At 41.0% G+C, this 18,410-nt stretch overlaps 1 protein-coding gene across 7 annotated transcripts in view; it reads right to left on the bottom strand.

The window, feature by feature from the left end:
• The window catches only part of LOC308683097 (uncharacterized protein), a 75,285-nt gene that overhangs the window by 41,446 nt on the left and 15,429 nt on the right, over positions 1 to 18,410 (bottom strand). For 4 of the 7 annotated variants that reach the window (XM_081353337.1, XM_081353336.1, XM_081353333.1 and 1 more), the window contains exons 2-4: positions 16,992 to 17,173; positions 15,353 to 15,409; positions 71 to 154 (exon numbers count right to left, since the gene is read on the bottom strand). In XM_081353337.1, coding sequence (XP_081209463.1) covers positions 71 to 154; positions 15,353 to 15,409; positions 16,992 to 17,166 — 316 coding nt within the window. In that variant the 5' untranslated portion in view covers positions 17,167 to 17,173. The remainder of the gene's footprint in view (positions 1 to 70; positions 155 to 15,352; positions 15,410 to 16,991; positions 17,174 to 18,410) is intronic. The other 3 variants (XM_081353332.1, XM_081353334.1, XM_081353335.1) reach the window with 3 other exon arrangements.

An 18,410-nucleotide genomic window follows, 5' to 3' on the forward strand; every position in this document is an offset into this window, starting at 1 on the left:
CAGCAGAATAGTCTGCATTGTGAACTAAACCTTACATTAAGTAACTAAGTAGAGCCGAAACTGAACTCACCTGATAGTAAGTCTGTCCCAAACGTCTGCTGGTCAGTCTGATGTGGCCGTGTCTCGTTCCACGACGTCAGCGGATTCACGGTGCCTGTAAATCAGACAGATAATGATATTTCTGCTGATTAAAGACTGTAAATCCGTGCCCTCGACTCACCTGCCCCATTTCAAACACACAACACAGACTCTCATGCATCACACGCAGAGTTAACGTCTCTGACTGGCACGCTGTGAGCTCATGGTCCCGACTGGATGATCCGAAGTGGCGGTTCTGGACGAGACACCCTGCCATAAACCCAGAGGCTCAGAGCGGGTGACGCTGAAAAGACGTGACAGGACCGAGGCAAAGTCACAGCGGCACTGTGGGCAACGCAGACCCGACCGGACCTCCGGGTGCGATGCGGACCAGGGGTTAGAGAGGGTTCAGTGCGGTTCGGTTCACTGTCACACACTGTCTGTGCTCTCCAGCCAAAATCAAGTCTCTGGTGTGAGATTTGCCTCAATATCAGTACGGATGATATGAGGCATTGAATCTGTATCTTAAATCTTTTCCCACCAGCGTTTTTTGGAAAAGTTTGCAGCCACTGCCATCATTTTTTAGCATTTTCAAAAAAAATCATGCATGGTTGCCAGAATATTTTTTGTATTTTGTACTGAACATGCAATATATATATCAAAATAAAGAACAGCGCTTCTGCTTTTAAACAACAACAAAAGTCTTCTAGCGTTATGCATTCCTTTTTTTTAATCAACACCTGAATATGGGTAAGTTTCATTAAAAAAAAGCAACATTTTGAGCAAAAAGCTGATAAATCGTGTTTTTGTCAAAGACTTTGCCTGGATGGGATTCAGAATGATGGTGTAAACACAGATGGAGAGGAGGGTTCAGTTCGGTTCACACACTGTCTGTGCTCTCGAGCGAACATCAAGTCAGTCATGAGGCAAATCTCACACAAGACACAATATCAGTACGGATGATATGAGGCATTGAATCTGTATCTTAACTCTTTCCCCGCCAGCAATTTTGATCATTTTCATCAAAATTTCATACATGGCCCCCAGAATATTTTTTGTATGAATAACTGAACATGCAATATATCAAAAGAACAGCGCTTCTGCTTTTAAACAAACAAACAAACAAACAAAAAAAGTTTTATTCTAGCGGTATTTTTTTAAATCAACACTTGAATATGGGTAAGTTCATTAACATTTTGAGCAATGTTATGCTCAAAATGTTAATGAACTTAACATTTGGAGTCGATCGAGTCTCCAAATGTTGGAGTCGATCGAGTCCATCAACACCCCAAAGCTTCAGTCCTAAAGCTCGTCCTGGGTCGACATTTCATTCAGTTTCCTGACATTTATAGGAGCCTGATTTCGACGGCGAGGAAATACATAAAGCAAATTTGTCTGTGAAAGCTTTATATAAATACAATATTCACACTAAAACTAATGATGCCACTCAGTGTGTGTGACCGCAGTCACTCCGGCCGACGGTGACGTCACACACATAACCTCTATAGGCTAAGTGTTTAGATGTAGGTCAGATGTCCAGATATCGGATATGGATCAGATCTAAAACCACATTTGGAAGTGGCTCAGAAGGGATGTGAAAAAATCTGATTTTATGTCCCAAAAGTCGTTCATTTATCCATCCTCATGTTCTTTCCAAACCAGTACAAGTTTTCTGTACTTCATGAAATGCAGAGAAACAGATGTTTAACTGAACGTTTATGCTGCTAGTTTCACTACACAAAGGCATACAGTGACATGGGGACTTAAACATTATTATCCCCCAATTAAATTCATACTTTTATTCCACAAAAAATCATTAAATTGACCAAAAGAACAGTTTTTATGTTACAAAAGATTTAGTCCAGAGTTTCGTTCTGATATATTTTTGTGGACATTGATTCTGTCTCTCTCCCCGTTTCTGTGTCTGGTCCGCACAGACCACGTCTATTTTTACGAGGACGCAGGGAGCAAACGATCCGCATCTCATCACACATCTGTGTGTGTGTGTGTGTGTGTGTGTGTGTGTGTGTGTGTGTGTGTGACCTCACATCCGTGTCTTCCACCGGATCTTAATTATATCATTCGCGTCACCTGCGGACAAACGCACTAAATGTCTCAAAGCGCTGATAGAGGGATCCGTGTCCGCATTTAAAACTGTCATATGGGGTTAGAATGGTTGCATTATTCCATATAGATTGAGATTCACAAACAAATGTAAAAAGATTCACAAAAATGTATAAAATTCACAAATAAATCAAATGAGATTTGCAAATAAATCCCCTCACGCATCTGTGGATTGTGACACATATTGTAGGACTGTGTAAACACAACTCTGATAATGATGCATTAAAATGTCCATGTTCTTCATTTTAATAGCATTGATTTATTTCCCCCTTCATTAATCATGACTGACAGGGTGTTTTGCACCAGAAACTGTTTTGTATCTCTTTCTGACCCTTAACAGGGATGTGCAAAATAAGCCAGAACTAATTAATGTGAAGTTGGTCTTAAGGAGGACATAATTACGCTGGTTTAAGGTCATGTTTACTCGACACGGATCAGATCCGATGGATGTAAAGTGCAACCCTAAGACAGGATATCTGACAGATATTCATCAAACATCAGACTAAACAATCACATTTTACTGCATGAAACTATTATTCTTCACAAAAAGATGAAGAGATACAGATTATGCATAATATAGGGAACATTGCTCTCAGCAGGACGAGCGAGTCGTCTTAGATTATTGTTGAAATCGAGGTTCTGTCAGCAGCGCGCTAATACACTCCTCACACACCCAGAAACATACACACAACATGAAGCTGAAGGGGGGGGGGGGGGGATGAAAGAAGAGGAAGATGAGGAATAACAAAAACAACAAAGACAAGATGATGATGATAAGGAAGAAGAACAAAAAAATAACAAAAACAAGATGATGATGATAAGGAAGTATATGACAGGGAAGAGGAAGAAGATGAAGAAAATATCAATAGCAGAAGAAGCAGATAAGGAAGATGAGGAAGAGGAGAAGAAAAAGAAGAAAAAAACAAAAAACAAGATGAGGCAGATGATGATGAAGATGAAGAAGAGGAACATGAGAATTAAAAAGAAGGGAAAAACTAAAAACAAGATGAGGAGGAAGACAAAGATGAAGAAGAGGAAGAAGATGAGGAAGAGGAGAAATAAAAAGAACAGGACAAAAACAAGAAGATGAGGAAGAGGAGAAGAAGAACAAAAAAGAGGAAGAACAAAGAACTTAAAACAAGATGATGATGAGGAAGTATATGACAAGGAAGAAGATGATGACAAAGAATTAAAACGAGGAAGAAGAAAATGAGGAAAGGGAAGAAATATGATAAGAGGGAAGAGGAGAAAGAGGAACATTAACAACAACAGAAACAAGATGAAGAATAACAAAATCAAGAGCGGGAGGAAGAGGAAGAGGAAGAGGACGGAGGGAAATCCTGTTTTCATGATCTGTCAAATATGGAAGAAACACAGTTTGACTTGAACAGAGCGAGGAGAGTAAACAGGGTGAAGATGAAGAGGAAGACGAGGAGTGTGTGTCCTCAGACTGACCCCGGTAAACAGGCCGAAGACGAAGACGAGGAGTGTGTGTTCTCAGCTCAGACTGACCCCAGTAAACAGGGTGAAGACGAAGAGGAAGACGAGGAGTGTGTGTCCTCAGACTGACCCCGGTAAACAGGGTGAAGATGAAGACGAGGAGTGTGTGTTCTCCACGACTCCACCACAGGAGATCTGCTGATCTGTTCTACGCTCATCCTCAGGATTAGAGCGCTTATGTAATGCTAACGGCTTACAAATGATTCAAAACACATCACAAATCTCTAAAAGACCAATCCTAAGAATGAGAACGCAGGGAAAAGCACCTCTGCAGACAGGGATTATGGGAAACGCTCCTTCATCAGCAGAGAAACATCCTCAAAACTGACCTCAGTTCAGATTAGACTCAACAAAACCCACTAATGCAGAATTAAGAGCAGAGAGACGAGACGAGGACGCCACAGATGAAGAGCTTTACACATTACAGCACAACTACAGGAGCAGGGTCAGCAGACGGACAGAACACACACATTACAGCACAACTACAGGAGCAGGGTCAGCAGACGGCCAGAACACACACATTACAGCACAACTACAGGAGCAGGGTCAGCAGACGGACAGAACACACACATTACAGCACAACTACAGGAGCAGGGTCAGCAGACGGCCAGAACACACACATTACAGCACAACTACAGGAGCAGGGTCAGCAGACGGACAGAACACACACATTACAGCACAACTACAGGAGCAGGGTCAGCAGACGGACAGAACACACACATTACAGCACAACTACAGGAGCAGGGTCAGCAGACGGACAGAACACACACATTACAGCACAACTACAGGAGCAGGGTCAGCAGACGGACAGAACACACACATTACAGCACAACTACAGGAGCAGGGTCAGCAGACGGCCAGAACACACACATTACAGCACAACTACAGGAGCAGGGTCAGCAGACGGACAGAACACACACATTACAGCACAACTACAGGAGCAGGGTCAGCAGACGGCCAGAACACACACATTACAGCACAACTACAGGAGCAGGGTCAGCAGACGGACAGAACACACACATTACAGCACAACTACAGGAGCAGGGTCAGCAGACGGACAGAACACACACATTACAGCACAACTACAGGAGCAGGGTCAGCAGACGGCCAGAACACACACATTACAGCACAACTACAGGAGCAGGGTCAGCAGACGGACAGAACACACACATTACAGCACAACTACAGGAGCAGGGTCAGCAGACGGACAGAACACACACATTACAGCACAACTACAGGAGCAGGGTCAGCAAACGGACAGAACACACACATTACAGCACAACTACAGGAGCAGGGTCAGCAAACGGACAGAACACACACATTACAGCACAACTACAGGAGCAGGGTCAGCAGACGGCCAGAACACACACATTACAGCACAACTACAGGAGCAGGGTCAGCAGACGGACAGAACACACACATTACAGCACAACTACAGGAGCAGGGTCAGCAGACGGACAGAACACACACATTACAGCACAACTACAGGAGCAGGGTCAGCAGACGGACAGAACACACACATTACAGCACAACTACAGGAGCAGGGTCAGCAGACGGACAGAACACACACATTACAGCACAACTACAGGAGCAGGGTCAGCAGACGGCCAGAACACACACATTACAGCACAACTACAGGAGCAGGGTCAGCAGACGGCCAGAACACACACATTACAGCACAACTACAGGAGCAGGGTCAGCAAACGGACAGAACACACACATTACAGCACAACTACAGGAGCAGGGTCAGCAGACGGCCAGAACACACACATTACAGCACAACTACAGGAGCAGGGTCAGCAGACGGACAGAACACACACATTACAGCACAACTACAGGAGCAGGGTCAGCAGACGGACAGAACACACACATTACAGCACAACTACAGGAGCAGGGTCAGCAGACGGCCAGAACACACACATTACAGCACAACTACAGGAGCAGGGTCAGCAGACGGCCAGAACACACACATTACAGCACAACTACAGGAGCAGGGTCAGCAGACGGCCAGAACACACACATTACAGCACAACTACAGGAGCAGGGTCAGCAGACGGACAGAACACACACATTACAGCACAACTACAGGAGCAGGGTCAGCAGACGGACAGAACACACACATTACAGCACAACTACAGGAGCAGGGTCAGCAGACGGACAGAACACACACATTACAGCACAACTACAGGAGCAGGGTCAGCAGACGGACAGAACACACACATTACAGCACAACTACAGGAGCAGGGTCAGCAGACGGACAGAACACACACATTACAGCACAACTACAGGAGCAGGGTCAGCAAACGGACAGAACACACACATTACAGCACAACTACAGGAGCAGGGTCAGCAGACGGACAGAACACACACATTACAGCACAACTACAGGAGCAGGGTCAGCAGACGGACAGAACACACACATTACAGCACAACTACAGGAGCAGGGTCAGCAGACGGACAGAACACACACATTACAGCACAACTACAGGAGCAGGGTCAGCAGACGGACAGAACACACACATTACAGCACAACTACAGGAGCAGGGTCAGCAGACGGACAGAACACACACATTACAGCACAACTACAGGAGCAGGGTCAGCAAACGGACAGAACACACACATTACAGCACAACTACAGGAGCAGGGTCAGCAGACGGACAGAACACACACATTACAGCACAACTACAGGAGCAGGGTCAGCAGACGGCCAGAACACACACATTACAGCACAACTACAGGAGCAGGGTCAGCAGACGGCCAGAACACACACATTACAGCACAACTACAGGAGCAGGGTCAGCAGACGGACAGAACACACACATTACAGCACAACTACAGGAGCAGGGTCAGCAGACGGACAGAACACACACATTACAGCACAACTACAGGAGCAGGGTCAGCAAACGGACAGAACACACACATTACAGCACAACTACAGGAGCAGGGTCAGCAGACGGACAGAACACACACATTACAGCACAACTACAGGAGCAGGGTCAGCAGACGGACAGAACACACACATTACAGCACAACTACAGGAGCAGGGTCAGCAGACGGCCAGAACACACACATTACAGCACAACTACAGGAGCAGGGTCAGCAGACGGCCAGAACACACACATTACAGCACAACTACAGGAGCAGGGTCAGCAGACGGACAGAACACACACATTACAGCACAACTACAGGAGCAGGGTCAGCAGACGGACAGAACACACACATTACAGCACAACTACAGGAGCAGGGTCAGCAGACGGCCAGAACACACACATTACAGCACAACTACAGGAGCAGGGTCAGCAGACGGCCAGAACACACACATTACAGCACAACTACAGGAGCAGGGTCAGCAGACGGACAGAACACACACATTACAGCACAACTACAGGAGCAGGGTCAGCAGACGGACAGAACACACACATTACAGCACAACTACAGGAGCAGGGTCAGCAGACGGACAGAACACACACATTACAGCACAACTACAGGAGCAGGGTCAGCAGACGGACAGAACACACACATTACAGCACAACTACAGGAGCAGGGTCAGCAGACGGACAGAACACACACAGTAAAGCCACAGTTCTCTGAAAACTGTTGATCCAAACCTGTATGAGTTTCTTTCTTTTCAACACAAACGAAGATGGAGTGAAGAATACGGTGTTCAAACCCACTGACTTTCACAGTATGGAGAGAAATAATACTATGGAAGTCAATGGGGTCCAATCCACCGTTTGATTACGACCTTCTTCAAAAGCAGAAGAAACAAACAGACACAGGTTTGGACAACTTTAGGGAGAGGAAATGATGACTGAATATTGTAAACATATAATATAATATAATATAATATAATATAATATAATATAATATAATATAATATAATATAATATAATATAATATAATATAATATAATATAATATAATATAATATAATATAATATATACACATTATCTTTCAAAAGTTTCATTTTTTTTCTTTTTTTTTGATGAATGTTTGCACTTATTTAAACTTTATCAGTAATCGCTCTGTTAAAAAAAAGGTAACACTTTATTTTACAGTGTCCTTGTTACACGTGTTAACATGTACTTACCACAGTAATAACAGTAAATTATGCAAAATTACATGCAATTAACCCTCAACCCTACCCTAACCCTATAGTAAGTACATGTAGTTAATTATTATTACTCAGTATTTAAATATATAATTACACTGGGGTTACACTTTATTTTAAGGTGTCATTGTTACACTGTAATTATATATTTAAGTACTGAGTAAAATTAAGCAACTACATGTACTTACTATAGGGTTAGGATTAGGGTTTGGTTAAAGGGTTAGTTGCATGTAATTATGCATAATTAATAGTTATTACTATAGTAACTCCATGTAACATGTGTAACAATGACACTGTAAAATAAAGTGTTACCAAATAAAGTGTAACCAAAAATTACTCATATAATTGATATTATATTTTTCATACATTTATATTTTTAAATAAACACAAGTAATACTACACATTACAAAATATAATAAAACACTATAATATATACAGGCACTGCCATTTAAAAAGTTTAAGGTCATGCATTTATTTGATCAAAAGTTCTAGTAAATGTTACAAAAGATTCTCTTTCGATTAAATGAACTTTCAATTCATCAAAAAATCCTGGAAAATAAAACGTATCACCTTTTCCACAAAAACATGAACTGTTTTCAACATTGATAACAATCATAAATGAGCATCAAATCATCATATTAGAATGATTTCTGAAGGATCATGTGACACTGAAGACTGGAGTAATGATGCTGGGAAAATAAATCTTCCTGATATACAGATAACACTGCAAAACCTGCATTACATCCAACAAACAAAACATTAAAGTGTGTTTGTAAGCGAGAGCTTCTGGGTGTGTGTCGGCCACAGCTGGACCAGAGTCGACTCAACAGAGGCTCTGGATCTCAGGAGGATCAGGAACACATCGACTCGCATCTGCTGCCCTAAAACACACTCAAGTAGGCCAGGCCGACCCATATAGAGCTCCCGCAGGACACACTGCGCACACACACGTCGATACTCCAGTCACGCCATTGCAATGACGGAGAGCAAAACGAACTCAAAGAAAAGTTCTTCTCTGTAAGTACAGATGTGAGTAAACTTAAAGGGGTGGTGTAATGCCCTTTTCACAAGATGTAAAGTAAGTCTCTGATTTCCCCAGAGTGTGTGTGTGAAGTTTTAGCTCAAAATACCCCACAGATATTTTTATATAGCATGTTAAAATTGTCACTTTTTGAGGGTGAGCAAAAACGCACCGTTTTGTGTCTGTTCCTTTAAATGCAAATGAGCTGCTGCTCCCGGCACAGGGGGCGGAGCTTCAACAGCTTGTGTCATTTTACCTCACACACACACATGCACTGAAAATTTTAAAAACTTTTAGCCTTTTGTGTTTAAACCGGAGTCAGACAAAGATGGAGAGACTCGAGAAGAAGTGACAACATGTAGAAGCAACAGGACATTTCTGAATGGTTAGTTGAGTTTATGAAGCTGATGTGTAGTTATCTTCTAGTCATTGATTAGACTAGTCTTGATAATCTATAAATCGTGTTCAGGGGGCGGGGTTTATGTAAATTTTAGGGTTGGTGATGTCACTAACCCGGGAGGAATGTGGTGTAGTCTCTACCAGCCGTTTGTTGTCGTCCTTAAAAAGAGATTTCTTTAAAAGCAAATATCTCCCTTTGCTCTGAACTTTGAGTGTTGTAACTTCGCAGATGTTGTTTATGCTCAAACAGCAACATTACACACTAACTAAAGCTAGAAAAGTCAAATCATATTCAACCACCCCTTTAAAGGGAAAGTTCATGCAAAAATTAAAATAACGTCATCATTTACTCACGCTCACGACTTTCCTCCTTCGAGCTCCAAACACTGGTGTCGTGCGGATGAGCGGCCAGAACACATTAAACGTTTCTGTTTTCTGTAGAACGGTGTGTGTTAGCGGCCCCTAAGTTAATAGCTAATGATCTTTACAACGGAAGTGGATCAATCAAAACTAACTTTATCTGGACAATAACTTTATTGTAGATCTGCTGTAAAGCCAAACACTCTCTGTTACTGTAATCTCCTATTATCACTGTAAAGCTGCTGTGAAACAATCTATATTGTTAAAGCGCTGTATAAATGAAGGAGACTTGATTGTGAAACATGGCGTAAAAACGTGCTTTTGACCATACAGTGAAAGTGAATGGGGTCCAAAATTGTTTGAACCGCAAATATTTTTTTGCGTGAACTATCCCTTTAATATGCAGCAATATACCTTTATAGTTTCCAAACCTTCTACATTCAAGCGGTTACAAACATTTCAAAGAACACGGACAGACTGAAATCAGTTTAGACAGCCACATACAGTCGATACAACTTTTATTCGCTGTGTGGACACTGGAAAAACCCACATAAACATCAGACGTCATAAAGCCTACAGGAGTCTGAGAGCAGAGTGTGTGTCACTGGAAGCTAACAGAAGTGTGTGTCGTGTGTGTCACTGGAGGAAGAAGCTAACAGAAGTGTGTTTGAAATCAGATCTGATTTACATGCAACTTCAATCGATCTCTAGGACTGAAGCATGTGATTTATCATGTGACCAAACAGTTTAAAAATATTGCAAATGCATAATAATATTGGCTCAACCAATACTTTGAGTTTTGGACAAGACTATCTGTGTGTCTAAGCAATATTATTATTCATAATTATTATTATTTGGTTTGTTACTGCCAGTGTTGCAGAAATGACACACTTTAAGATCACTCTTGATGTGGACACAGAATATGAGGATAATGCGTAAAATTAGCATGTTATGTTCAGGCCATTCAATAAAAGACCATGTCAGACAGTGTTTAGTACGGGTCAGAAAAACAGACGCTTCAATCAATCATTCACACAAACACACACAAGCTGAGAGAGAGAGAGTTGCACACAGGAATACACCAGCTGAAGAAAACACAACCTTGAGCGCAACGTCAGGCCTGAAACAAAGTGAACAATAAACTTAATAAAACTACCTATCTAAAACTAACATATTTGTGTGAATTTTAAGTAAATGTTGTGAAGTTACATTCACAAATCATTTCACTTCTAAAATGTGACGCATTTTGAGGTGTTATTTTAGTATCAGCAAAATAATATTAAAGTTATTATTATTTATTTTTTGATACTAGAGTAAAGTTCAAATGACAAATTCTTCAATGTTTTTTATTAATTAAAATGTTAATTTCAACATTTACCGATACACTATAAAATATTAACAAATACAACGAATTGAATAATGGACCCGAGTAAACATGAGTTAAAAATTAACAGTTGTGTTTATAACTAACAAACATCAACTAAGTGTGTGTGTGTGTGTGTGATCGTGTGTGAGAGAGAGAGTGTGAGTGTGTGTGTGTGTGTGTATGTATCCCGAGGCTGATGCCTGAAACACACAGTGTGTGACTGCGCTCTGTCATCACCAGATATATCATCTCTCACTCTGAGCTACGATTCCCTCAACCGATCCCGTTTCCCATGATCCTTCACAGGGCCGTCCTGCGGTGGCGTTTGTTTGTTTGTTCCTGATGTACAGTGAGCCTGAGATGACTTTGCCGAAGAGGAAGAGGAACATGTTTCTTTAACCCTATAAAGCCTAACGCATCCACCGTCACACACACTCCATGACATGCGACTGACGGAGAGTTCACACTCTTTCAGCAAGTAAAGGCCTTTTAGAGTGAGTGCAAAGAGGTTGTGGTTCACAAGTCTTTATGCTGTGAAATATTTAATGATTTTTATAAAGTAAACATAAGAATAATGATGATATTTGATATATTTGATATTACTAGTAATATTTCAAGTTGAACTGGATAATAAATAAAAATCAGTTTTATTAGAAAAATCTTGCTAAAATGTGAATATCATCAGAATTTTGAGGAAGTTTTAATTGTTCATCATTGTATTGCACTGCATTATGTTTTATATCATAAAACTAAGCATTTAAATATCATCTTACTAAGATATTAATAGCAGATATAGAGTGATGACTGATATTTATATGATTATACGTCAGCAGCGTATAAAGATCTCACTGATTTACGCATCAGAATTTGCTGTTTATTTTTACTATATCAGACAATATGAGCCATAAAAGCCTGTTTCAAATATGATACTTAATAAAAAATACATCTGCAATTTTCAATAAACGGTTACATTTAAAAAAAAAAAATAAAAAAAAATCTGACTGTTGTTTCATATGTCAGGCTTTACAGGATTAAATGCATCACAGAGGAGATGAAGTACGTCTGTTTCAAAGCCTAGTGAGCCACATCATGGAGAGAAAACATCCCAGAATGCATTGCGACGGACAAACCTCATCCAATATGGTGGATTAAGCAAAATTGTATTTAAAAATTATTAATAAAAGTTTTTTTTTTTTTTAGCATCATGTGATTAGAAAAATACTAGCATCAAATAATATTCATTAAAATCAATTGTAAATTAAATTGATAGGTTTATAACCATTTTTATGATAATACACATCTATTAAATCATATGCATTTTCTAAAAAATAATAATAATAATAATAATAATAATAATAATAATATTGTATGGGGCCCTTTTATAATAAAAAATGTTAATACATTGTTAAACTGATAAGGGTCTAGAATTCAATTGATTAAATGTGCTTTTTGATTATTAAAATTAAACCATTAAAAAGAATCCAGAAAAAAAAACAGACAGAATTATGGGGGAAAATACAATTTCATAGGGCCATAAAAATGTGTTTTTTTGTTAATCTTTTAATAAATTGCAGTTAAATTTGTATAATCCTCATGATTTCAATAAACTAGACATGATTTTGGATTACTACAATTTAATTTAAACATTAAAATGGAATCCAGAAAAACTTTAAAACGGAATTGTGGGGGAAAATAAAGGACGTGTCGCTGCACTTAAAGACAGACAGCGTGTTGCAGTGGTTAAATGACTGTGTGTGAACAGCAGAGCAGATCCCTGTAATTCCCTGAACACATCCCGAGTCCTCAGGCAGGGAGCAGAGCTGGAGGAGGAGTTGGGAACGGGTTTCCAGAAGGTTCAGCGGAGTAAAGCGAGAGCAGTCGGGAAGCAGATGGAGATCTAGTCGTCTGAAGCGACACACACACACACACACACACACGACGCAGGGCAGAAAGAAACAGCAGACGGGAAGAGAACAACAGCGCTGGTTAGTACTTCACACCTGTCAATCACTCGGTCCGAGCATGCAGCATGCAGCACATCTACAGCACGAGCACAGGAAGACCTCTCCGTTCCCCGGACCACTGCAGCTCACACATCTACAACACATCTCAGGATCATCATGCATGTCTGGAAATCCAGAGCTCATACAGTCCGGGAGATTCAGCACAGCGGCGCCATCTTCAGGACGCTCGGCAGAACAACAAGAAACAACACTGGGCAATGCGGTCATCAATATTGTGTCTGTGAAATAATTGTTCCTTTTTTTTTCGAAGTACCGTTTATGTAAAAAAAAAAAAAGTTTGCATATGCATTGTATTTTTTTGCATCATATTTCATCTTTCATTTTATTATATTGTGAAAATATGAAGGAAAAAAACAGCTCAATATTATTCAAAGGCCCAAACTGAGCAAATATATGCAGTTTACTGCAGCGGTTTGATATTTATATGAAACTCTGATGCTTGTAATGTAAATATAAAGTATATAGCAGATACTTGCATAAAATGCATTTAAATATCAATATCAGCCAATGTTTTAGTATGATGATATTTATAAAATCAGTGCAGATTTCATAGCAAAGATAAACGCATGATGCACGAGCTGACGGAGGAGTTTTTAATATTTACACTAAACGACTTTTTAGTCGCAAAAAAAAAAAAGTCTAAGCTATCAGAGGGCATGTAGTAGATTGTGTAAAAAAGGTATTTAGCAATTTAGAGTCCTTAGAAAGTCATATATCAAGTGTGATACAGTAAGCTTAACATTTTTAGTATGCATTCTTCTTATAAAATCAGTGATGCCCTTAAAGGCCGAACTGTTGCACTTGTTTTCTTCTTGCAGAAGAGCTGCGAAACGTCCGTGCAGTGAAATCATAAACTGATGGAGATGTAGTTGAGCTGCAGCGTCTCTCTGCTGTAATGACGAGGTGAACGAGCGCTCGATGTCAGTCCGACTCGCCCCGTCTGAGGCGTTTTGCTCTTGTGTGTGAGTGGAAATGATTACGGTCACACCAGTGTGTGGAAAAGAGCCGATTAAGACGATGCTGAACCAACAAGAGCAAAAAGCGTTGACGGATCGGACTGAAATCAAGACATGGGAGACCGACGACATGCATGGAAGTATGACATCACTAAACACAGACTAACTAGGCTTTCCTTTCTTCAGAGCTTCAGTGATTGGCTACTAAAGCAATTCATTACTAATGACTAAAACACCTCAATCCAAGTGAAATTGATGTGATTTAAAGGGCCAGTACAGACCTTAACTACTCTCTAAATCAGCTTTAGCACTGCGCATATGCTGACATTTTCTTCAGAATAAAATGTAAACAAATATGTGAATCAGATTGCACGTTTAGGGAACATATAAACAGTATTTCCAGAATCAGACTGACAACAATCAGCACAGAACAACAAATCTTGATCATGAAACCGTTCTTGAATACGTTGCTGCGTTACAAATTAATGTTAATACACATAATAATTTAATGTAGGGCTGTTAAACAATTAATAACGATTAATCACATCCAAATTAGAAGTTTGTTTACATAATATGTGTGTGTATAATTATTTTGTATACATAAATACACACACATGCATGTATAAATTTAAGAAAAATTGTATTTATATATAAAATATTTATATATAATATAAATTATATATAAATATATATACATGCAAATATTTCTTAAATATATACATGCATGTGTGTGTATTTATATATGATACAAATAATTATACACACACATTATGTAAACAAACTTATTTTGGATGCGATTAATCGTTTTACAGTTCTAATTTAATGAATAATTTACATGCATTTGTGCACCATAAGCGAGACCTATTAACTTGAAAGAACCATTTACTGTCTGAATTATCAGCAATTGATTGAAATGAACATGAAGGGACATATTTTAGCATTATAAAGAGTTCAAATACTGGACATAATTCACAATCTCAGTTTTTGTAACTTGTCCCTCAACATGCATCAGCAAATAGGAAACACGCTGATAGTAAATAGACTTACAACAGATGCAGTTCATGCAAAACAGGCCATAATGACTGTACATAAAGGTGTGGCACATGTGACAGGATGATCTAAGATGACGTCACGATCAGTCAAAAAAACAGATTGAGGGGAAGGTATAAAGACAGATGCTATACACTTCACTGCTAACGGGACAAACATGCAATTAAAAACTAAACTAAAACCTTTCGAAATGAAGGTTTTAGTCTCCTCTACGCCCACTGAGACGACCAACATCCAGCCAAAGCAAATGAGCTGAACTGAACATGAGCAATGACAACACAAGCAAACCAAGGTATGAATCAAATAATGGAACGACACCCGAAACTAAACTGGGGCGACGAGTGAGTTTGAGGCGTTTCTTACCAGGGGTCTGAGACCCTTGGCCTTCCTGCTGTCCGTTCTTGACAACTGTATCTGGATCTGTTCACACACACACACACACACACACACACACACTCAACAATTAGAGCCGTCTGAATGGGAAACTCCTCAAAAGCCGACGGCAGATTCCTGACAAACACACAATCTCAATGCAAACACACTCCTGGACTCAGACAGACAGACGCTCACACGAGATTCAAACAGGCCGATCACATCCAGAGTTAGAGCGTGTTTCACACAGAAACACACACTGGCCAGAACCAGTGCTGACGCATGCCTGATGTTGGACTGGTTCACCTGTGAAAGGGTTCGTTCACCCACTAATGAAAACTCTGTCAGTAATGACTCTCCCTCGTGTTGTTCAACCCCGTCAGACTTCAGTTCATCTTCAGAACACAGATTAAGATATTTCTGATTTAATCTGAGAGCTGGCTCACTCTGACGCAGAAGGGTCTCGATGTTTAAAATGGTTCTATGTGTGCATTTACTGGATGTCCGAATCGTGAGAAACCAACGAGGAAACGTAAAAGTGCATTACCAATGCCACAAAATGAATGGCTTACCTTTCACAATTTCCCATCACATGATCGTGAGCGTCGTCTCCTCAGTTCTCGCGCATGCGTCTCGTGAACTTACTCAGAGGAGAACATGAAGAGTTGAATAAAGACGTTTGTTTTTTGCGCACTTGATAAACTTAAGGTTGAGCTAATGGAGTCACTTGGACTATTTTAACGATGTCTTTACCAACTCTTCTGGGGTGGCAGATCTCGATTACAGAGAAGCCTATGGAGGAGCGAGACAGCTCTCTGATGTCATCAGAAATATCTTAAAGCTGCTCTAAGCGGTGTTGGGTGACGTCACCTCTTGTTGACGTTCGAAGTATTGTCAAACAAAACGGAGGCTAGCTCGACCCTCCTCCTCCTCATCCCGTCCCCTCCCCCTCCCTCCGTACTTCCTGAAACAGTCATGAACCATTTAGAAACACCAGACTGGATCTACACTCCTGGCCGAGTTCTCGCCACCTTTTCAACGCTTTTCCGATGTAAATTCGGGACTTCACGCGTTCCTTCTCCTTTTCCCTATTCTTTGTTATTTGTTCATCGGAGCGTCGTCTCTTTGGTCGTGTGTCGGCCATATCAAAATTCTCAAGAATATACCATTTTTAACGTTAGCTGTTGTGGTTGTCTAGGACATCTCTCCTCTAGCTAACTTTCCTCTTCATGCTTCTCTCTCCCCATCCCCCCCTTCATGTGCACGCGCACTAACCCACCCACCCCCAAATCACTCTCGTCGGTGATTGGCTGGAACACTGTTTGTTTTGTTTCGTGGTCCAGGCTGGGCCAGTCTGTTTTTGTTGCTGTGTGTGGAGCCTGTGGTGTCTACAGAGACCGCGTGTCTCTACAGTGTGTTCAGGGGACAGGCAGCGAGCGGATAGTGAGGAGATGTTTGATGGATGTGACGAAAAATGTTTTGGCCTAAAAATCGCTTAGAGCACCTTTAAATTGTGTTCCGAAGATGAACGAAGTCTTACGGGGTTGGAACAACATGAGGGAGAGTAATTACTGACAGAATTCTCATTTCTGGGTGAACGAACCCTTTAAGATCCACAGCTGAGACTCACCCTTCCCGTCAGTGTCCAGGAGTGGGATGAAGTCGGTCTTTCCCACCGTCTCTCCGACCTGATCCTCGAAGGCCTCGGCCTCCAGCGTGGAGATGAAGTCCCTCTGCACCGCGTTCTCCACGTCCGGCTGAGGAACGCTGTCGCTCAGAGCATCGGTCAAGCTCAGATCCGCCATGACTTTACTGACACACAGAGACATTGGGTTTTAATATCACAACAATAACACAACCCCACATATCAGGGGTGTCACGAGACCCTCATGTCATGATTCGATACATATCACGATACGATATTATTGCGATACTCCCAGACATATGATAAAAGGTTTACAAAACATGTAGTGTTGATTAAAATGGTAAATTTGGTATTACATTGTGTGTGTGAATGAATAGGCTTGGCCTTTTCTTTTCTTTTTTATTGAAATAATAATAACATTAGGGGAATACAGAGTCATTCGAAACATTTAAATCTATAAATAATTAAGATTACAATTCTGCATCTTGTCTCAAAAATCTATCATACATCTAATACATCAAGCATCCTCTTTAAAAGCCGAGAAGTTCAGCTTTCCGGTCGTTCAGTCAGTGGAAAACAGTCTACCATTTGGTACAGTTAACATTCATTTTGCTTTATGTATATGATATTGCATTTTTGTATTGTGATATATTGTGACACCCCTACCACATGTGCTCATTAACACTTTGTATTTATTGTCAAAAACATGTGTAGAAAAACACTTTCAATCACACCCACTATAAAGACGTCATAATATGAAGCCACTTCTTGACATCATCAGATGTTTCAGACGCACGTGTGATCAGCTCAACACGACTGAAATCAGCAGAACTCGAGCGGAAAACCAGACGGTCTTCGAAACTGAACGAGCTCGTTTCCTTCATCCTCTCTCTGCGGATCATCATCATTTGTGTCGTCCTGTGTGTGTAATCTCAAGACTCTGAGTCTGTGTTTCCCTAAATCACAGAGATTAAAGATGTGGCAGCGGTGTAACAGCAGGATTACAGCTGAGGGATCACACACACACACACACACACACACACACACACACTCACACTCACACTCACACTCACACTCACACTCACACTCACACAGACATACTCTCACGTACACACACACACTCACACACACACTCACACACACACACACACACACTCACACACACACTCACTCACACACTCACTCACACACACACACACTCTCACGTACACACACACACACACACACACACACACACACCCTCTCACTCACACACACTCTCACTCACACACACTCACACACACACACTCTCACACACACACACTCTCACACACACACACACACACACACACACACACACACACACACACACACACACACACACACACACACACACACACACACACACACACACACACACACACA

The sequence above is a fragment of the Scardinius erythrophthalmus genome (assembly GCF_964197995.2).
Source record: "Scardinius erythrophthalmus genome assembly, chromosome: 22".
Lineage (NCBI taxonomy): Eukaryota > Metazoa > Chordata > Actinopteri > Cypriniformes > Leuciscidae > Scardinius > Scardinius erythrophthalmus.